At 48.9% G+C, this 21,850-nt stretch overlaps 1 protein-coding gene across 1 annotated transcript in view; it reads right to left on the reverse strand.

Moving 5' to 3' along the window:
* Positions 1 to 203: 203 nt before the first annotated feature.
* The window catches only part of HMCN2 (hemicentin 2), a 563,480-nt gene continuing 541,833 nt past the window's right edge, over positions 204 to 21,850 (reverse strand). Inside the window, exons 88-90 of the mRNA XM_086924818.1 lie at positions 20,237 to 20,356; positions 18,950 to 19,076; positions 204 to 1,734 (exon numbers count right to left, since the gene is read on the reverse strand). Of these exons, the coding sequence (XP_086780944.1) occupies positions 1,371 to 1,734; positions 18,950 to 19,076; positions 20,237 to 20,356 (611 nt within the window). The 3' untranslated portion in view covers positions 204 to 1,370. The remainder of the gene's footprint in view (positions 1,735 to 18,949; positions 19,077 to 20,236; positions 20,357 to 21,850) is intronic.

A 21,850-nucleotide genomic window follows, 5' to 3' on the forward strand; every position in this document is an offset into this window, starting at 1 on the left:
AAAATCTTCCCGTTCATTCCTATGGCCCATAGGAATGAATGGAAAGGCATTCCTTAATACCTCAGGACTGCCCCCACTCCAGGGTGAATTTATACTCCATATAATTAGCAGTCCCTTGAACCTGCAAGAGAAGTAGCCGATGAAGGAGTGAATGTGTTGCAATCACACTGCAAACTAAAAACATTTGATGGAATACCATGTCATTAAGGGTATGTAAAAAAATGATTTTTATTTACAAAGCTGAAAACGTTTCTTTTTTAATTGAACACAACAGTCATTTTCATTATGTCTCAGCGGTCTTAAGACTTTCAATATGTAATGTTGTAAAATACATTCAGCTCTGTGGCTATTTTTAGCTTTTGGCATCATGAGGATTAGATCCAATATCATATACTTCCCCTTGGAATAAGCACTAAAGTAATGATGTTTATTGACAATTTTATGTAAAATATATAGGGCATTTCTTTAATTTATAAAACACAATGAAAGTCATCCTAATTATTTTACGCTGAACTTTACCCACGGATTATTCTTTGGAGAAGACATCTGAAGAAGATACAATTCTCGTGGATTCAGTGGAGCAGTGAATCTCTCCGGGGGCTCGCTCTCGCGGGGTGGTGATGAACCTCCATGGATGTGTCCTTGAGGTGATGGTGGAGGCTGGCCACGGGCTGCGTCTCCTGTGGAGCAGCGAGGGTCTGGCGACACTTTCTACCTGGTGATGAGAGCTTCCAAAGGCCATGCCACCTGTAGAATCAGGTGCACCATTTCTCAGGTATCGTGAGCAACACCCGGGACCCTGTCTCTGGTGGGCTCTTTAAGATCAGCCTCGTCTATCTCTGTTGAGGGTCAGCCTTGATGCCTATGGGTTGGTGGCGGTGTGCTGTTTCACAGCAGTGGTGAGGGACTTTTGTCGTTTTGTCTTAGTTGAGCTCACGATGACGTCCTGAGTGTTAGGTGAGATTCTGTGGCCCTTGGCAGTGTCTGGTGGGGTCTGCAGTATAGAGGTGATGGTGTGCTATTTATTTTGACGTTAGTGGCCTTGTCTTTGTCCTTGTTGAGTTCACAATGTGTTGCTGTGTGTGTATATTGAAGGTGTCTGTTGAGAAGCCACCCTGCCACTTCTAGCTTGGTAATGGTGTGCTGTTTTTTGTGGCCTGGCCTTTTCTGGGCTCACAATGCCAGCTGTAAGTTTCTTGGAGGTTTGCTCTTGACACTGGCAGGTGTGTGCTGTGATTGTCATGTGATGGTTTGCCAAGGCTGTCATATCTCTGGTTGTAGTCTTCATGGCTGTCTACTGAGGACTTAGCGTGGCCTTCGTGGCAGAAGGGTGGCACGAGTCGCCTGTGACAGAGTCGCTTGTGGTACCCTCAGTATGGGTACGGAGAGACGGATATGAAGATGATGAAGACGCTCTGGTGCTTGAGTGTCCTCGGGTCCAGGCTGTAGGCGGAGGCCTGCACCTTCATCTGATAGACCCCAGGGGCATGCAGAGCCCGCAGAGTGTATATCACGCCGTGGCCACCTTGGTCCCGAATGGCGAAAGGGCTACCCCCGTCATACTCCAGGGGCGTGAAGGAGGTCTGGTTCTGCAGGACGCCAGCGTCTGAGATGGCACTCAGGCGGATCACGTCATGTCCGGCTGGGATGCCGTAAGGCAGGGTGAGGAGCTTGTACTGCAGCGAGAAGGGTCCTCCGGAGGTGCAGTCCTGCAGGCAGCGTCGGAAGCATGTCCTGCAGGGAAGAAGAGATGAGCATTACTTGTGCTGTACTAGATTAGCGACATATTCATTTTTCTAATCAAAAAATTGTCAACAATTCCAAACAGTTCTCATGCGATGAGCAGAGGCAATGTAGCTTTAAATACATAGGATTGTATTACGAGCTGGGTGGAGAGACGTTCCCCTGTTGATGGGCCGGAGTTTTTGCACTAAGGGCCTCATTAACAAAGCATTGGGGTAGCGCAGCGCTTCAAGTCATATCACTGTGCTGCCCTACGCCAATTCAAAAGGGCGGGAATGCACTGTATTTACAAGCTACAGCGCACTCCTGTCCTTTCAGCAGGCGCCGGCGCACAGTTTGCTGCCGAGCACCACCGCAGGCGCCCGTGCACCATGACTCAAGGGTGTCTGTGTTGTTGTCATGATTGGTTTTGTGCCGGGAGGGACTCCTTCCAGCACAAAAACAATCACGAGAGGCGTTTTCCTCAGCCTTTGTGTGCTGAATGCAGCGCACGTAGAAAGATGAAAAAACAAGGAAAGATGAAACATTTCTCCTCGTTACGCCTGCTCTGGGGAGGTGCACGTTTTTGAAGCTGCTCCAGGTTTACGCGCTGTTGTAAATCTGGGGCAATGTCAAAATCCATGGGTGTTGAGGGGGAACACCCACAGCAACGCCCATCGAACGCCTCCTTGATGTAGATTAAGCACCGCAGCCCTTTGCGCTGCCGTGCCTCACTCCATATCGATGAGGACATGCAAACGCACACGGGGTGGCTTTGCGTCGCCTCATAGATATGATTGAGAGGCCGGCGCCACCAGATTGTGTAAAAAGTGATGTTCCGGCGGCGGCCTCTTGTAATAAGGGCCAACATGTCCCTGGGTATTAGAACGCTAGACCTGGTTTCACCAGCTGTTCATTGTTCAGGCTCCAGCTGCAACTAAAGCCAGGGACCCCAGACGTAGCCCTGCCTGACCATTGTCTCTGGCAAGGGGGAGCATGCAATGCTCTCCCAGGACCAGAGCTATTCTTGTCCTTTCCTCCATACCCTCTTTACCCCTCTCCACCTATGCCTCACTCAGAAGTCCCTGCTCAGGGCAGGGGATAAGTGCATGTGTTAAATTCGGGGATTCTGTGCAGCTTTACACCCAGTAAATTCAGGTCCTCACAGTTTTCACCATTGCATAGGGTTTCTTTCATAATAGGAGTAAGCGTTTGTGGAGATACTGCCAGAAGTGGTTATTCCAGCCACCCTGAAACCCTTCGCATATTTACTCGTAACTGGGGCAATAGTCATGCAAATGTGCATATCTTACTCCCCAATTACACATACGGTCATCTAAGACACAGGTATTGATTGTTTCTGTTTATGTAAACATGGACACCATTCACATTTCCCATAACAGACGGATATCTGCACTAGAAGTCTGCAAAGTTTTTTCTATTTATGCCAATGAACTTTTGGAAGGTTACCATCTGTACCCATCGTCACAGGGCAATCCATAACAGAAGTAAAGGGCATGGGGGCAGAAACAATGCTGTGAGCAACAATGGGCAAGCAACAAAGCGGGAAGGGGCACAGAGCAAGCAATGGAACAGGAGGGAGGAGCAACAACGATGAAGCAAGCAACGACAGGCAATCAACAACGTGAATTTAGGCAACCACCAAGAGGCAAGCAATGATGAGAGAGGAGGGGCAGGGGAACAAGCAACAAGAACAGCAACAGGGGAAGAAGAATAAAAAGTACCTCCATCCTAGCTTGAGCAGTGGAAGGACACTAATCGAAAAAAGTAATCAGTACTTGGTCCATGCTCCATGGGAGGCAGAAACAAAAAAAGAGAAAGAGAAACTGGCATCCGCTTCCAAGTCAGGAGCCAGCAAATAAGTATTAAGGAATGGGCAGGCACCAACCCCCCTTTAAACCGACACAAAATGACAGCACATGCGCTGTCTCAGGCGAAACCTACATATTATGAGTATTGGGAAAAGCTAGCATTAATAGGTTAATTAAGTTTTAAGTATTGTGTCTATGGCACAAAAGGGAAACCTTACAGAGAGCCAAGGTCATGAGCTTAGTTCTGCTAGCTGCTGTCCAACATAGCTTAAAGTCTATTAAAAAAAGAAAAAGCTATGACGCGAACAACACTGACTGTGTCATAGTGCTTTTTTAAAACTTTAAAATATGCTGCTCAGCAGCTAGCGCTGCTGTGTAACATGTCTAAAAAACATTGACAAAACCAATGGATTTCGCCAAGGCGAAACCCATTGGCTTTGCCAAGGCTTGTATTTGTAAGTGAACATGGTTCCCGACCATGTGGTGCTATGTCCCTTCTTCAATCAACTGGTGGTTTCATGAAATGTGGTAGCAACAGGTTTAAATTCCACGTACGTGTGGGGGCTGCTCGGGGCAGTGTCCATCTCTGCCTCTTCTACAAAACCTTTTGACAACTGGTGTTTGGAAAAATAAATCATTCCAATGATCAGTCTTGTGTGCGCTGCATTGGATGTTAATTGTACCCGTGTTGAGGCATAAGAGAGCCCCTTGTCGAGTAGATATGTTTGATATTTAAGGACTGTGGCATCCTCCGTCCAAGTGCAAGGATCTATTTGGTTGGAACACCATTGTCTGAATCTGTTCCAAATTGCTGGATTGCATTTCCTTGTTGTTGCTGGTCTCCGCGCTTCTTTCAGGACTTTCATTATTCTTTCTGGAAATTTTAAGTATCTTAAATCTATGGGCCTGGTTCACAAACTGCACTTTTGAGTAAGTTTACAACTTTTTGGTACCTAGAAACTGAACTTTTTCAGGTAACTTACCGTTTTGCAGTACGTCCAGCACTACACACGGCCAACCACTAGTTTTCACAAAACTCTCCCGTAAACAATAACACAGGAAAAGACTTAAAATAGAAGCCTGTAGAAAATAATGTTCAATTAAATTAAATTATTGAATATAAGAGGAATTGGGGTAAAGCGTATGCAAATTTCCCTAACACCTATATCAATACTGCATCCCCCATTGTTTGTTAATTTAGAACATGGTGGTAGTATTGTCTCTCTTGACCTGCACGCCCCTCCCCTTGATCTACCTCTGAAAAGAATTGAGGGCCAGGAAACATGAAGTTCCAACACATGTATGTGTTTTACGGCCTCTTCTGGGGTCCAAAGGGCCCTGACGGTCAAGTTTCCCATGTACGCTTCCCGCCCTGTGAGAGAAGCATCCATGGTTATGATGGATGTGGGACAGGGCCACCCACCATTGTTTCTCATCGTGTACTCTGTCTGTGAAATCCACCAGAACCTCCCATCACCCTGTTGCCTGAGACCAGTGTATTGTTAGCTGCTTCTGTAGAGGTTTGGTGTGGAGTCTGGTTTTTGGTATAAGGGGTATGCATGAGGGCACCAGGGCAATCAGCTTCCCCACTGTCCTCACTGGCAGAGCTTGCCCCATCTGGTCAAGATGAACTTGCTCTGTTAATAACCAGGGGGCATATTATCAAGGTGGGCGATATGAGATTATCGCCGCTTTTGCGGCCGTTTTCGGCCGAAAAGCGGCGATAATTTTATCGCCCTATTAGCAAGCTGTCGTTAACAGCAGTTAGCAACAGCTTGTAGGCGATGGCGACCGACTTGGGGCCCGCTTTGCATGTCAGCGACATTTATCGCTAATGACATGCAAAGTGGGCAAACCCAACCTGTTAGCCACTGAAAGCAGTCGCTAACATCGCTATCGCCTATTATCAATGCAGGCGTAGCGATGAAAACATTTGCCTAAGCGCAAATATCGCCAGAACCTAACGCCTGCTCTGACCACTTCTTAACCTGTATGTCCAATGGGAGGTGGATATTCAGGTTAAGACCCTATTAGCGATAATGCCTGAATATCGCTGGATTCACCGCGATATTCAAGCATTTCACCGCTATCGCCGGATATTTTATCGCTTTAGAGATAAATGTTGCTAATAGCACGTTATCTCTGAGATAAAATCCGGCAATGCGCGGCGATAAAAAAAATATCGCTAAGCTCATTTAGCGATAAATAGCGCTAGTTGTTTATAATATGCCCCCAGATTCTCTTCTTGACAGGGAAGCCCTGCCCCCAGGAAAGTCTTCTTTCTCTTCAGTTTTGGGGACGAGCGTTCCCTGTTGATGCAGAAGCCTAGTTTCTGGAATCTTGTCATTGCTGTCTGAGTACTGACCTAGCATTGCTTGCTCGACTTTGCTTTTACCAGCTAATCTTCTAGATATGGATAAGCATGGATTTCTTTTATCCTCAGATGCCCCACTGCTGCAGCTAGGCATTTTGTGAACACCCGTGGGGCTGGTTTTATCCCGAAGGGTAACACCATGATCTGGTCACTTTCCTTGTCCATAAAGACTCTTGGGATCCTTTGTGCCTGTCGGTCGCTGGTATGTGGAGGTTTGCGTCTGTGAGGTCTCTCATAGACATACAATCCTCTATTTGTAGATGCGGGATGACCTCCTGTGGAGTTGGCATCTGAAACTTTTGCGTTTTGATCAACGAGTTGAGGGCTCTGAGGTTCAATCGGGGTCTGAGGGATGTGTCTGGCTTTGGACCATGAAGCCGAGTGAGTGGGCTCATTGCCCCCTTTCTGGGATTCTTTCTATCGCCTTTTACTGCAGATAATCTGCCACTTCTCGTCTGAGGAGCAGCAGATCAACTTTGCTGGGTGATCTTGGCTGTGGCCTGATGTTGGGCGGTAGTGTCAAGAATTCCATGCAGTATCCGTGCGGGATGATGTTGAGTATCCACTGCTCAGGGGTGATGCTGTTCCATTCCTAGAGGAATACTCGGATTCTTGCCCCCACCGGTGTGTGTAGGTGGACCCCTATATTGAAGTCGCTATCTACTGTGCCGAGCATCCCTTGATGCTGCTTTCCTTACCCGGGCCCTCGCTTGAAAGGGCTACCTTGGTGTGCTGGGGTAGTGCCATTGTGTCGGGCACCCTGGTACCCTTGACCCTTGTAGGGTGAAATGAGACCTCCTGTCACTCTCTTTCTTGGAGTAGAGCTACCTCTGAATAGTCGGGTTCCCATGCAATGTCGTTATCCTTCTTTATTCGCTGTAGAGAGTCGTCGACTGCGGCTCCAAAGAGGCTGTCTCTGGCGAATGGCATGTTTGCCACCACTGCTTGTACCTCTTGCTTGAAGCCGGACACACGCAGTCACATGTCTCCATAGCATGGCTTAAGGGCAAATGTGCCTGCTGTCTGTATCTCTCGCATCAAGGGCTGTCTTCGGACAGATGTTGAATATTGTTGTTCCATCTTGGATTATTCGTTTTGCCTTTTTTTTGGGCAAAGCTCGGGCAGGCGTTGTAAGAGGCTTGGCATTTCTTCCTACTGCTGATGCCCGCACCTGTTTAAAATGGCAATGGAGTTGGCTGTCCTCTATTGCGACAATGAGGAGCGCCTCAATTTCCCTACCAACCACCGGTTGCTCTCCTTGTGGGTGGTGGGTCCACTGCTGCGGGCGTATTCGCCTCCTTGCATGCTGCACACTGTATTATTGAGTCGGGACGGACACTGCCCTTGATGTAAGCTGGCTCTTGGGTACCTTTTTTCTACTCTAGGGGAAACTGCCTTGGCTGTGACTGGCTCTCTGAATGCTTTTCTCTCCTGCTCCAATACACTGGGCAGCATGAGAATGCATTGGTGCTTTCTCTGATAGGGCACCAGTGTTTGCAGGAGCAAGCAGGATTGTGCATCCTCTTCTTTGAGCTTGGAACAGTAGCTCTCTTTACAACCGCATTGGAAATGGCGATATCATCTGGCAGCGAGGGTCTCTAGGGGTACGTGCCAACTCTATCGCTGATGAATCAGCCTCGATGGCCTGTCATCCTTCCTCGGAGGACTCACCTTTGAATATTCATCTTTGTACCCAAAGGTCTCCTCTGGTGTTCCAACACTTTTAGAGAAATTAGCAGTTCCACTTCCTCGACTATCGTTTTTTCCTTCGATTTTTTTATTAGGAATCCTGTATAACTTCATGGCACTAATGAATTCTTTATTTTCCCTCTTGATCAAAACCTCCCTCTTGGCCTTGGGATGTCTATTCTGTTGACGTTGACTGTCTTCTGTATGACGTCAATCATCTAAGTTAACTTTTTAGCACCTAAGTCTCCACTTTGAGTATTCCTTCTCCCTTACTCAACCTTTAGCACCCTGCCAGGGTCGAAGCCGGGTTACATGGTATGCCGCGGTATCCCTGGGCTTGGCTAAGGGGCTGTCTTGGGTTTGTGTCTGCCCACCCCCACTGTGGATTTTCTAGGCAGGGTGGTTTTGGGGTGCTGGTATTTTGAGGCTTTCGGCTCCACTTCCGGCTTCACTTGAGATATTACCTTATGCCTGTGGCCTTTGGCTTCTCTTGATGTTGATTTCTTTAACTTCTTCCTTTCAACGTAAACGTTAGCGCCTTTTGCGTTGCAATCTTGCCGCTGCACCATCTCGGTGTCATCGCTTTACATGTCTGTCTCCTTCTGGGGGGTGTTCTACACCTGTGACATGGAATCGTGTGCCCACCTCTGATTTCTTCCAGCCTTCAGGGCTTTTGACTGGGCTCCTGCACATGCCTCACAGCCTTCCATCTGGGGATCCTTCAGTAGGCACATGACACACACCTGCTGTCTCTTTTTCAGCAAATCTGTATTGGCAGTTAGAGCAGAACCCGAAAGGTGTGTCGTCCATGCCTAAAAAGCATTCTCCAGTTCATGTGGTTGATGACCAGGTTGGTAATATGGATTGAAAACTCCCAAGTTTTTGGTGGAAAACAGTGATTTTCCTTGATGTCCTTTATTGTTTTATCCTCAGTGATGAGGAATACTGGTGGTTTTCCACCAAACTCCAGTTTCTTTCTTCTGCTGGTCTGGGAGCTGCATCCTCTGGATCCATACCCAACAGCGGAAAAAATATCTGAAGATGACAGCCACACTGTGAGGCTTCCGGGCTGTACATGTAACGTCAGAAAAGGTGGGACCTACCACCAAATGGTCGATAAGGATGACCACTTTAAAAAACCAAGCATCGGCAAAGCCAATAGGTCTCACCTTTGGGACCTATCAGCTTTGTCAATGTTTACAGCCATGCTGTGCAGCACTCCCTGATGCAATGCAGCATGGCTAACTTTAACAAACATTTGCAATGCAATAGGTCTTGCATAAATTAAGTTTGAGAGATTGGCATTGCTAAATATTGCAAAACCAATTGCAACAAAAGTCTATAAATTGTAGGCCCAAAAAAATTGTATTTATTTTTGTAGCAATGGTGGCATGCTGCACTTTAGATGAATATGTTTAAAAGTAAAGTGCACCATACTGCGATTGATACAATAGTTAATTGTGGATGAGTTAACAATTGATGTGTGCACTAATAGCTGGTGGTGTGTGTGCCTGTAGAAATTGTGCACTGATGGCAGGTGGTGTGTGTGCCTGTAGGAATTATGCACTGATGGCAGGTGGTGTGTGTGCCTGTAGAAATTGTGCACTGCCGGCTGGTGGTGTGTGTGCCTGGTGGAAGCGTGCACTGACGGCTGGTGGTGAGTGTGCCTGGTGGAAGTTTGCACTGACAGCTGGTGGTGTGTGTGTGCCTGGTGAAAACGTGCACTGACGGCTGGTGGTGTGTGTGTGCCTGGTGAAAGCGTGCACTGACTGCTGGTGGTGTGTGTATGCCTGGTGAAAGCGTGCAATGACGGCTGGTGGTGTGTGTGTGCCTGGTGAAAGCGTGCACTGACGGCCGGTGGTGTGTTTACCTGGTGAAAGCGTGCACTGATGGCTGGTGGTGTGTGTGCCTGGTGGAAGTTTGCACTGACAGCTGGTGGTGTGTGTGTGCCTGGTGAAAACGTGCACTGACGGCTGGTGGTGTGTGTGTGCCTGGTGAAAGCGTGCACTGACGGCTGGTGGTGTTTGTGCCTGGTGGAAGCGTGCACTGACGGCTGGTGGTGTGTGTGCCTGGTGGAAGTTTGCACTGTCAGCTGGTGGTGTGTGTGTGCCTGGTGAAAACGTGCACTGACGGCTGGTGGTGTGTGTGTGCCCGGTGAAAGCGTGCACTGACGGCTGGTGGTTTGTGTATGCCTGGTGAAAGCGTGCACTGACGGCTGGTAGTGTGTACCTGGTGTAATCGTGCACTGACGGCTGGTGGTGTCTGTGCCCGGTGAAAGCGTGCACTGACGACTGATGGCGCTTGTGTCTGGTGAAAGTGTGCACTGATGGTGTGGTCGTGTGTCTGTGTGGTTGTATGTAATGCATAGATGGGAGTCAAGCATTGTTAGTAGAGACACATACAGGTGACAGAATACGAATAGTGGTTCCCGGGAAGAGCATGCGGGATAAGTACACGATCATATACACAAGTCGGAAAGAAATTTGAAGGTCGTAATCCATTTGTATTCACCATGTAGCGAGAAAATGCAGAGAGGCACACGAAGACATGGGCTACACACAGTGTGGTACATATATGGGTACACAGGATTCAGAGATACAGAGAGGGGTACACAGGTGTATGCTCACAGTTTAAAAGGATACTTGAAGGTCGTGTTCCCTTTGTAGGCTCAGTGTGTGCAGGCACTGAGCACACAGACCTCTGGCTAAATAAACAAGAAATTCGAGTAGCTGTGCACTGAGGTGTGCAACATTGCAAAGTTTTCGCCAGTGCACTTTCTAAAAGATTTTCACAAACCTCCAGGCTTCACAAACTTTGAAAAGTTTGCAACGTTAAAAAACGAGCTGAGCTTGGGTTATGAGATCACGGCTCAGCGCACACCATTTAAAAGACGTCAGTGGTTGTTTTATTTAATTGCTTCGCCGTGAAATGGATCCAAAAAAAAGAAAAAAGAAGCACACGATTGGTGCGCGCACGCGCCACTGCAAGCATATGTCTTCAATTATCGCGGCCGTGTCTGGCTGCGATAATTGAAGACATATGGGCTCTGGTGCGCTTAACAGACACCAATAGGCCATAGGCGGAGCTATGCGACCGCCTATGTCCTATTGCGTGTTCTGTTAAAAAACAGCGACACACAAAGCCCAATCAGAATGGACCTAGGAAATGCACACGTACGAGCATGTGGAATTTCCAGGTCCATTTCTAAAACCTCTATAAATGGGCTTTTCGGTTCGCAAGCCCTAAAAAAAGCCTATGATGCAGTGTTTTTTTTCCTGTGTATTTGTCAATCCAAGTTGGATCAAGAAATAAAAAGAAAAAAAATGACGAAAGTGTTTTTTAAAAGTGGGGGGACGGGGGCTTGAAGGGTAATGGGTGTGGGGGTACAAAGACAACATGGGAAAGCAAACGATAGAGAGAGAGCAGCGTGGAGGGCACGGGAAGAAAAGCAAATGGATGAGAGCAACGCAAAGCTGGGGGTGAAGCATTTCATGTATGAAAGCGGGGAAAAGTACACAGGTGACCGAGATCAACATGAAGTGTGGAGGAAGATAAGTACACAAAAGAGAGAGCTGGAAAACACATTCACACTCATGGAGTACTTAACTAAAAAGAAAAAAGTATTGACTTGAAAAGCAAGCAGTGGAAGAACACAAGTAATGCATTAATCCTTCAGGAGATAAAAACAAGATAAGAAGAGGAAGTAAAGCCCACACAAGCTAACGAATAAGAAGAAAGCAAACAAGAGTGCCAGTAAACCCAACCTGCCATATTGCCAAGAGTGCCAGTAAACCCAACCTGCCATATTGCCAGCTTACAGTGAGCTAAAGACCCACTGTAAGCTGGCAATATGTCTCACAACAGGGCCATGTAGTAAAGATGCAAAAAGGAGAAATTTCAGAAATGAGTCTAGACAGACATGAAGGTTTAGTTCTTATTTTTTTTAAAACAAATTTTTTCAATTTGTAGGGCGCAACAGCTACCCAAAAAGGGTTTCCCGGCGCCTAGACACAGCTAGTTAGAAAGACAGGAGAAGGGTTTGGGCTATTGAGATTGTTGTTCAAATAGCCAGGTCTTAACATGCCTTCTAAACCTGGCATAATTTTCCTCCTTTCGGATGAAGGGAGGGAGTGTGTTCCAGAGGGATGGTCCCAGATGGGCGAAAGATCTGCCACCTACTCTTGCCAATTTGAATCTCGGCACACAGAAATTGGCCGCCGATTGTGACCGCAGGTTACGCTTGGGAGTGTAGGGGTGGGCTAGAGCTAGAAGGTATTTAGGTGCCGTGCCCGCTTTAATTCTGAACATATAGTTCAGGGCTGTAAAGCGGATTCTGTTTTCAACCCTGAGCCAATGGAGTTCCCGGCGGGGACTCGAGACTCCGGAGTTTTTAGGAATTTTGCACAGTAGACGGACTGCTGCGTTCTGGACCAATTGTAGTCGGCCGACTACTGATTTGTTAGCTCCCAGATACAGAATATTACCGTAGTCAAGCCGCGATGTTATAAGGGCGTTGACTACGGTCTTTTGCGTGAAAAGAAAGCACTTGTTATTGCACTTGTGTTAAGATTTCATACATAATGCGCGCTAATTATATAAGCAAGCATTGGCAAAGCTAATAGGCTCCACCTATGCAAGAGCTATTTACCAATATCTTGTAGCCATGTTATACATCAGCGAGGCTGTGCGGCATGGCTACAAGTAAAATTAGAAAAAAGTGATACGATGCGTCTGCACTGGTTGGAACAGGCAAGCAAGGACAGGAGTAGGGGTGGGGATGGCACAAAGTTCTTGGAGGCATTTAGTTTTTCTGGCGGGTGAACAGGAGTAAAAAAAGAAAATGTGGGTATGCTGATAGATAAATTTGGATTATGGTGGTGATGCCGGTTGTCAAATTTTTTAAACCAGAAAGAAGTGGTTAGGGCAAAAGTCATGTCACTTGAGGCCGCCCTAATGAAGCTCGCAAGACAGCTTCTCGGCCCAAGCCGAAAACAGCTCCTAACAGTAATGAAAGCCAAGATAACACAGTATTTAACATATGGCCAAGAGATCATGCTGGGGACCAACCACAACATGCTAACCAAATAATACCCAGAATCTTCCAGTGATTATGACTTTTGCCCAGATCTGCATCGCTAGCCCAGGTAAGGTTTGAGTTTGGGCTACTAGATCATTGAGGCGTCGAGGCCGGCGCATGCAGCAAGCTGTGTATTAGACTGCGCAACTCCTGGGCAGGTAGTCTGGAGCCCAGGCTCTGGAAAGAAATATCGGCTCACCAAATTGGCCAAAAACTCCGACGCCCCCTTGAACACTCCTTGTAACTACTTGATGTTGAAGAATACCGGGGTACAAATCCATCCCAGCAGACCTTAAAGCTCTCCATCAAAAGAAGTGTTCGACTCTGGTCCTTCCACTCAGATAGGGCACAATTGTCCAAAAGAAAACAAGCTTGGACAGTCATCTTGGAATTTAAACCAGGGACAGAGGCTCCCTATCTATCAAGCACTTACGCAGTTTCGTGGAAGAAAACGTTGATGGAGCTGAGGATTGGCAAATGGTCCTTCTTAAGACGCTTACCAGAATGGCGCAGCTCAAGTGATAGCACCAAGTGCAGGGGGTGCAGCTACCACTCAGAATCAATTGAGCATGTGGTCTGCGTCTGCCCCGCATTGCTTAACGACAGAAGGAAGTTGCTGCGGGCGAATGGAATAGGCATGGAGTGTGATCATGGAGTGTGATCATGTTGACAAGCCATCATAGCTGACATGAACCCAGAAAAGTTCATGGAGAAGTGTGGCTCACTGTTTAGAGGAGGCAGACCCTGAAGCAGAGGTCAGCCCGGGACCAGGGTTCAAATCCCGACACGGCAGGGTCTTGAGCCCAATTGTCCACGGACTCGATAATTCTCGCTTCGGTGCCCACTCTAATCATGGGTTCACACTCTGCAACTCTGGGCATTAAGCTTGCTTAATCTCCACAATGGCCCCCCGCGGCGGGATGCCTGGCCTTCACCTTGGGGATGCCCAGTACGGGTTATCTCACAGGGAAAGGCCAGGACGGGTTCCCAATGCAAGCGCCGAGATGCCCAAGGGTAAGTCGAGCGCTATATAAGACTTCCCAAAAAAAAAAACCACTATGCTCTACAATCGGTTCACCAAATTTGTCACAAGAGCAGTCAAAAATCTAGGAAAGTCAGGTCTGCAAGCACTCCCGCCTCAACCTGCACTCCTGTGAAGTCACTTGAGCCTCCAACAACCCTCTGACCACTCTGAGCCAATCCTCAAACCCTGTCTTTTCTACTGCTTCACTTCTCCCCATTTTACTTCTTCTAGTATGTCAAAGTCCAGCCTTTCTTTATGTGTTTTCATTAATGATGATTTTGTTCTATCTAGCGATGCTAAACACTAGATAAACCGTGAATTCGGACAATTATGAACATATAACTACCACGGATATTTCGCCCTAAGTAACTTTTAGCAACATCACCGCTCTTTCTTAAATCATTTTGTATCCACCATCTGTTTTTTAATTCTTGGCAACATCGCTCTCGCTTTTTAAATCATCTGTCTCTGTGACCTGCTTTTTAACTCTTTTGTAAGTAAGAAGTACTCCTTTTAATTGTCATGATTTTAAGTAATCAAACAATAAAGCCAAAAATTGAAATTCGTTGTCAAATCTTCAGAGATTCATTTACTTGTTCAGACCTATATATTTAGTATTACCCTTGTCCAATATATAACCGCAAATGGTTATGGCAAAGTGTGCACAGTATTTCTCGGGTACAATGCGACTTTCTCATTGCTGCTGTGCTACCTGGAAATATATTTAGTTAGGAATTTCTTCAAATGACATGGTAATCACTTGTGTTGGTCTGCAACTTTAATTGTACAGGCACACTAGTATTTATTTCAATATCTTGCGTTTTTATACACGCGCTCAACTAACCCTGGGCGGAGTTCGCGAAGTTGCACAACGCGGAACTCCATGAAGTGCAAAAAAATAACTCTGCCGCACTACGCGGAGCTCCACGAGCGGAGGAGTACGATACAAAAATGCAGTTCGCAGTGATTGCACAATGCCGGATGCTTGTTCGCATTATGCAATCATTGTGAACGACACCTTGCACAGCACAAGCGGTCCCTGCTTTCCTTTTCTGCAGCTCGGGTAGATTTTTACTTAAGCTGCAGCTTTCTCAATGCGAAAGGGTAGTTTCTTAACGCGAGCGGTCGCGAGCGTTCGCCAACACCCGCAATGAGAAACCTGACGGCGAGAAATCTCGCCGGGAGGTTAATTTTTCATGCTGGTGCTCACCAACTTGATGTTGACGATCGCGAACGAGGAAAAATCTTGTTGGGAGGTTAATTTTCCTCGCTCGTGCTCACCAACTTGACGTTGAGGAACGCGAGCGAGGAAAAAAACTCTGCTCCGCTACGCGGAGCTTTTCAGAACTCCGCTAGCTCCGTGCAGCGTGGAGTGTAGAAAACTCTGCAAACTCTGCAAACTCCACAAGCGGAGCAGAGTTCACCGCCCAGGGTTACACTCAACCACATGACGTCAGTGCGCTGTACGTTTGAAAAGGAGACATGACACCGTTGCAATCGTATACAGACAACAATATGTAACATAATGATTCTTCATCCGCTTATGCTTTGCAGGGCAGCACTGCCATTCTTTGGTCACATTTTAAATATTTTTCTGTTAATGTCCAGGGATTAGTGACCCCGTGTCACATGTGTCACGTGTGTCACCAAAAGATTAGCAATATTACAGAAAGGCTGCATTCTGTCACTTCTAGTTTAGCTTTAAATTTTGCATGTAAGGGCTTGAAATCCGCAGCACCCAAATTGTTAAATAAAAGGCTTTTAAATGTGCTTTTGTCACATGATTTCGCTTCAGCTGCAGCAATTTAAACATTTATGTTGTAATGTGGATTACAAAGGCCCTAATTGCCTATTGTTATAAACTGTGTATACGTTTTGTTCGGTTATCTGTGGTGTAGGATAGCTCTGGGAAAATGCAGAATCATGGAGAACAAATTTGATTTATGATGCTTAGTTTAACTTCTGCAACTTTAATTGATCAATAAAAATAAACATTTAATTCTCGGTCCTTGTCCCTCACTGACCATTGGCATTAACTCCCTCATGTCACATTAATGTAGCGCTGTGACGTCACCTGAGGGAATTAACTGCAAATATAGTGGGGAAAGGGTGATGAGGGAAGCTTTGTGGCTCTAACAATCACAGATTTGAACAAGCATTGGCAAAGCCATTAGGCCTCGCCTGTGCAAGAGCTATTGGCTTTACCAATGTGTTTAGCCATGTTTTACACCAGCGTGGCTGCTGTTCAGCATTGCTAAAAGTTAGTGGGGTAAAGGAGAGTGGAGTGTTGTAAACTGGAGTAAAGCAGAATGTTATGGAGTGGCGTAGAGTCGTAGAGTGGCGTGGAGTAGCATAGAGTGGAAAAGAGTGTCAGCGTGGAGTGGAGTGTTGTAAACTGGAGTAGAGTGGAGAAGTGTGGCTCACTGGTTAGAGGAGGCAGACCTGGAAGCAGAGGTCAGCCCGGGACCAGGGTTCAATTCCCGGCTCGGCGGGGTCTTGAATCCTAAAATATCCATGGACTCGACAGTTCTCGCTCCGGTGCCTTCTCGACTCACGGGTTCACACTCTGCGACTCTGGGCAATAGCTTGCTTAATCTCCACAACGGCCCCTCGCGGCAGGATGCCTGGCTTTCACCTTGCGGATACCCTGCCGGGGTTATCTCACAGGGGAATACCAGGACGGGTTCCCTAAGCAAGTGCTTAGAAACCGCTCGGTGATTGGCGCTATATAAATTCCTGAACACTTTAACATTTACATAGAGTAGGATATTATGGAGTGGAACAGAGTGGACTAAGTAGAGTTGAGTGGAGTAGGTGGAGTGTCGTGGTTTGGACTGATATAGAATGTTATGGAGAATCGTGAAGGGAGCAGAGTGTCATAGAGTGGAAGTGTACAGAGTGGAGTAGAATTGAGTGGCAGAGAGTGCAAAAGAATGTCAGAGTGGAGTGGCATAGAGTGCCATGGAGTGGTGTAGAGTATAGTGAGGTGGCATGGAGTGTGTTGCATAGAGTGGAGTTGAGTGTTATAGAGTAGAGTGACCTAGAGCGGAGTAGATATAGTTGTAGAGTGGAGTGGCATAGAGTGGAGTAGTGCAGGAGGGTGGATTGGTATAGAGTGGCGTAGAGTTGAGTGGCGTACAGTGGATTGGCTTAGAGGGCAGCAGTGGAGTGGAGTACAGTAGAGCAGTGTGTCGTAGAACAGACTGGAGTGTAGTGGCATGGAGTATTGTAGAGGGAGTTGCGTAGAGTGCCATAGAGTGGACTTCAGTGTTGTAGAGTAGAGTGCTGTAGAGTGGAGTGGGATAGAGTGGAGTAGAGCATCATATAGTGGAATATAGTGAAGTGGCGTAAAGTACAGTGGTGCAGAATAGATTGGAATAGAGTGCATTGGCTTTGAGTTAGGTGGTGCAGAGTCCAGTGACGTAGAAGGGTGCAGAGTAGATTGAATTGGCGTAGAGCGCAGTGGCATAGAGTAGAGTGCCATAGAGTGCAGTGGCCTAGAGTAGATTGCTTCAGAGTAGAGTGAAGTGGTGTAGAGGGGAGTAGTGCGGGGTGGAATGAAGTGGTGCAGGCTAGAGTGCAGAGGTGTAGAGTGACATTGAGTGCAGTTCCATAGAGTAGAGTGGCGGGGAGTGCAGTGGTGCAGAATAGATTAGAGTGGCATAGAGTGGGGGTAATGCAGAGTAGGGTGGCTTAGAGTGCAGTGGCATAGCCTGCATTTGAGTAGAGTGCAGTGACGGGTAGTGCACAGGTGCAGAGTAGAGTATAGTGGCATAGAGTAGAGTGGCATGGAGTTTAGTGGTGGAGAGTGCCGTCTTGTAGAGTGTCATACAGTGCAGTGACAGAGTGTGCATTGGCGTAGCGAGCATTGGCCTAGAGTAGAGTGGTGCAAAGTACAGTGGTGCAGTGGCGTAGAGTGCAGTGATGCGTAGTAGAGAGGGGTAGAGTGCACTGGCATAATGTAGAGTGGGGCAGTGAGGCATAGAGTGAAGTGGTGTAGAGTGCAGTGGTGTAGAGTGGAGCGGCATGGAGTATGGTGATGTAGAGTGCATTGGCATCGAGTGCAGTAGCGGGGTGCAGAGTAGAGTGCAGTGGCGCACAGCAGAGTGGTGCAGAGTAGAGTGGCACAGAGTTCAGTGACAGAGGGGGCAGTGGAATGCAGTTGTATAGAGTGATGTAGAGTAACGTGACAGAGTAGAGTGGTGTAGAGTGCAGTGGCATAGAGTAATGTGTTACAGAGTATAGTATAGTGGGTACAGTGCAGTTGTACAGAGTACATTGGCGTAGAGTGCAGTCACGTGGAGTTTATTGGTTTTGAGTATAGTGGTGAAGAGTGCATTGGCTTAGAGTGCAACGGCATGGAGTGGTGCAGAGTGCAGTAGGGGTAGAGTCAGGCGCACAACACCCATTGAACTCACCGAGGTTCAGCCCCCCCCTCGTGTGTGGCAGCCCGGGATGAGACAGATCCCGGGCACACACACAGCCGCACCCGAACGTTTCACAGGTCTTTAAAAGAGCATTTGAATGTTAATGAGGCCTTGCAGTTGTTTCGCCCCTTCTAAGAGCCCCTGCAGCTCCACTCTGCCTACTGATTAAAGGTTCAGCTCCCCCCGAAATTTTTTCTTAGTTCCCCCCCCCCACCCCCCCACCCCCACCCCCCCCCCCCCCCCCCCCCCGAAATTTGGCTCTAGTTACTTCTCTGGGTAGAGTGGTGGAGGGTAGCTTGCAGTGGCATAAAGCAGGGTGAAATGGAATGTCATGGAGTGCAGTGGCATAGAGAAGAGTGTCACAGAGTGCAGTGTCAGCGTGCAGTGGTGTCGAGTAGATTAGAGTGCTTAGAGTCGATTGGCAGCTAACCACTAGATGGCCCCATAATGTACAGCCGGGGTATTCAGAAACCTTCACTCTGCTAAATCATGTTGAGCCGCAACAGGACAATGTGGGGCTAGCCCCGAGGGGGCATGCCCCACGCCAGGCCATGGAAAAATCATTCGGCACACACTGCCACACAAGGGGGTTTATCTGGGGATGTGGCAGTGGCAGGGGGGAGTGGGGGTGTCTATCACCTGATCATGGCTCTTCCTGTCTATGGACTCTAATGGATGCATGTGTGAATGTAACCAGGCCGGGAGTCCCATGTATCCAGCGCCGCGAGATGCTCAGAGTACCCCCACCCTCGCCTCGCAGGGGGCAGAAGAGAATCCCCACCCACAGGGCACCCCGGGACTCACCCCGGGCTGGGTCCTTTCCGGTAGGTGGCCGGGCAGGGCGTGTCCAGGCACTGGAAGCTTCCCCTCGTGTTGAAGCACATCTGCTCCGCGCCGCACGTCACTCTGGATTCTGCACACTCGTCCACATCTGGGAGGGTGAAGGGATCCGAGAGAGGAGGGAGCGAGAAAGAGATAAAGAGAGACAAATAGAAAAAAGAGAGAGAGAGATACAGGAAGAAGAGTGGATGGAAAAACGAGAGAGGAGAGGCAGCGGTGCAGAGAAAAAGAAAGACGTGGAGAGCGGTGGGAAGGACAGAGGAGACCGAAACAAAGAGACACATATGGAGTGGAGAATAGAAGAATGACATGGACATAGTTCAATAAAGATATAGGAAGACAGAGAGAGAATGAGATGTTGGTGAAAGGGAGAGAGAGGGAAAAAGAGAAAGGTGGAGAAAGATTTTGGAGAGAGAAAGACAGGAAGAGGTGGAGAGAGGGCGTCATGGAGAGAGAAAGACAGGGAGACGTGGAGAGAGAGCGTCATGGAGAGAGAAAGACAGGAAGAGGTGGAGAGAGGGCGTCATGGAGAGAGAAAGACAGGGAGAGGCGGAGAGAGGGCGTCATGGAGAGAGAAAGACAGGAAGAGGTGGAGAGAGGGCGTCATGGAGAGAGAAAGACAGGGAGACGTGGAGAGAGAGCGTCATGGAGAGAGAAAGACAGGAAGAGGTGGAGAGAGAACCAAACAAGAGAATGAAACGAAAAGAAAAAGATAAAGATAAAAAGACAGACAATGTAGAGAGTGAGAGGTAGAGAGAGAAGTAAGGAGACGAATAAAGAGGTAAGGAAAGAGAAAGGGAGAAAGAGAGAGCGAGATAGAGGGGCAGGGGGAGAGGGAGCAAGGGTGTGGAAGATCGAGGGAGATGGAGAGAGGTATGGAGAGAGACAGAAAGGGATGGATACATATACATATAAAGACATATTAAGGGAGAGACAGTGAGAGGCAGACAGAGGCAGAGACGAAGAAAGGGCGAAGGAAAGTGATAGAGGGCGACACAAAGAGAGAGAGAGAGAGAGAGAGCGAGAGAGAGACAGACAGAGAGAGAGAGAGAGACAGACAGACAGAGAGAGAGAGAGAGAGAGAGAGAGAGAGAGTCCAAGACAATGTAGTGGCAGCGACAGGAAGAGATGGCGCACGAGTGGGAAGAAAGAGAGAGTCAGAGGATGAGTGTCTTACACATGATTAAATGCACAGTTCTTACAGAGAGGCCTGTGCAGCATGAACGTTCGGGACTGGCCCTGCGCACCCACCTTGGCAGCTGCGTCCATTGGGCAGAAGGCGGTAGCCGGCCGGGCACAGGCAGCGGTAGCTGCCCTCTGTATTCCTGCACTCGTGCTGGCACGGGCTCCGCAGCTGGCACTCGTCTATGTCTGCATGGGAGAGAAGAAGGCAAGGCATGGGGAGGGAGGGAAGCAGGGGGGAGGAGAGAAGAGGGCAAGGGAGACGGAGGGTGGAAAGCAGGGGTGGAGGAGAGAAGAGGGTAATGGAGACGCAGGGAGGGAAGCAGGGGTGGAGGAGAGACGAGGGCAAGGGAGACAGGGAGGGAAGCATGAGTGGAGGAGAGAAGAGGGCAAGGGAGACGGAGGGAGGGAAGCAGGGGTGGAGGAGAGAAGCGGGCAAGGGAGACAGAGGGAGGGAAGCAGGGGTGGAGGAGAGAAGAGGGTAAGGGAGACGGAGGGTGGAAAGCAGGGGTGGAGGAGAGAAGAGGGCAAGGGAGACAGAGGGAGGGAAGCAGGGGTGGAGGAGAGAGGAGGGTAAGGGAGACGCAGGGAGGGAAGCAGGGGTGGAGGAGAAAAGAGGGCAAGGGAGACAGAGGGAGGGAAGCAGGGGTGGAGGAGAGACGAGGGCAAGAGAGACGGAGGGTGGAAAGCAGGGGTGGAGGAGAGAAGAGGGCAAGGGAGACAGAGGGAAGGAAGCAGGGGTGGAGGAGAGAGGAGGGTAAGGGAGACGCAGGGAGGGAAGCAGGGGTGGAGGAGAAAAGAGGGCAAGGGAGACAGAGGGAGGGAAGCAGGGGTGGAGGAGAGACGAGGGCAAGAGAGACGGAGGGTGGAAAGCAGGGGTGGAGGAGAGAAGAGGGTAATGGAGACGCAGGGAGGGAAGCAGGGGTGGAGGAGAGAAGAGGGTAATGGAGACGCAGGGAGGGAAGCAGGGGTGGAGGAGAGAAGAGGGTAAGGCATGGGGAGGGAGGGAAGCAGGGGTGGAGGAGAGAAGAGGGTAAGGGAGACGGAGGGAGGAAAGCAGGGGTGGAGGAGAGAAGAGGGTAATGGAGACGCAGGGAGGGAAGCAGGGGTGGAGGAGAGACGAGGGCAAGGGAGACAGGGAGGGAAGCATGAGTGGAGGAGAGAAGAGGGCAAGGGAGACGGAGGGAGGGAAGCAGGGGTGGAGGAGAGAAGCGGGCAAGGGAGACAGAGGGAGGGAAGCAGGGGTGGAGGAGAGAAGAGGGTAAGGGAGACGGAGGGTGGAAAGCAGGGGTGGAGGAGAGAAGAGGGCAAGGGAGACAGAGGGAGGGAAGCAGGGGTGGAGGAGAGAGGAGGGTAAGGGAGACGCAGGGAGGGAAGCAGGGGTGGAGGAGAAAAGAGGGCAAGGGAGACAGAGGGAGGGAAGCAGGGGTGGAGGAGAGACGAGGGCAAGAGAGACGGAGGGTGGAAAGCAGGGGTGGAGGAGAGAAGAGGGCAAGGGAGACAGAGGGAAGGAAGCAGGGGTGGAGGAGAGAGGAGGGTAAGGGAGACGCAGGGAGGGAAGCAGGGGTGGAGGAGAAAAGAGGGCAAGGGAGACAGAGGGAGGGAAGCAGGGGTGGAGGAGAGACGAGGGCAAGAGAGACGGAGGGTGGAAAGCAGGGGTGGAGGAGAGAAGAGGGTAATGGA

This window comes from Lissotriton vulgaris, chromosome 5 (genome assembly GCF_964263255.1).
Source record: "Lissotriton vulgaris chromosome 5, aLisVul1.2, whole genome shotgun sequence".
Classification (NCBI taxonomy): Eukaryota; Metazoa; Chordata; class Amphibia; order Caudata; family Salamandridae; genus Lissotriton; species Lissotriton vulgaris.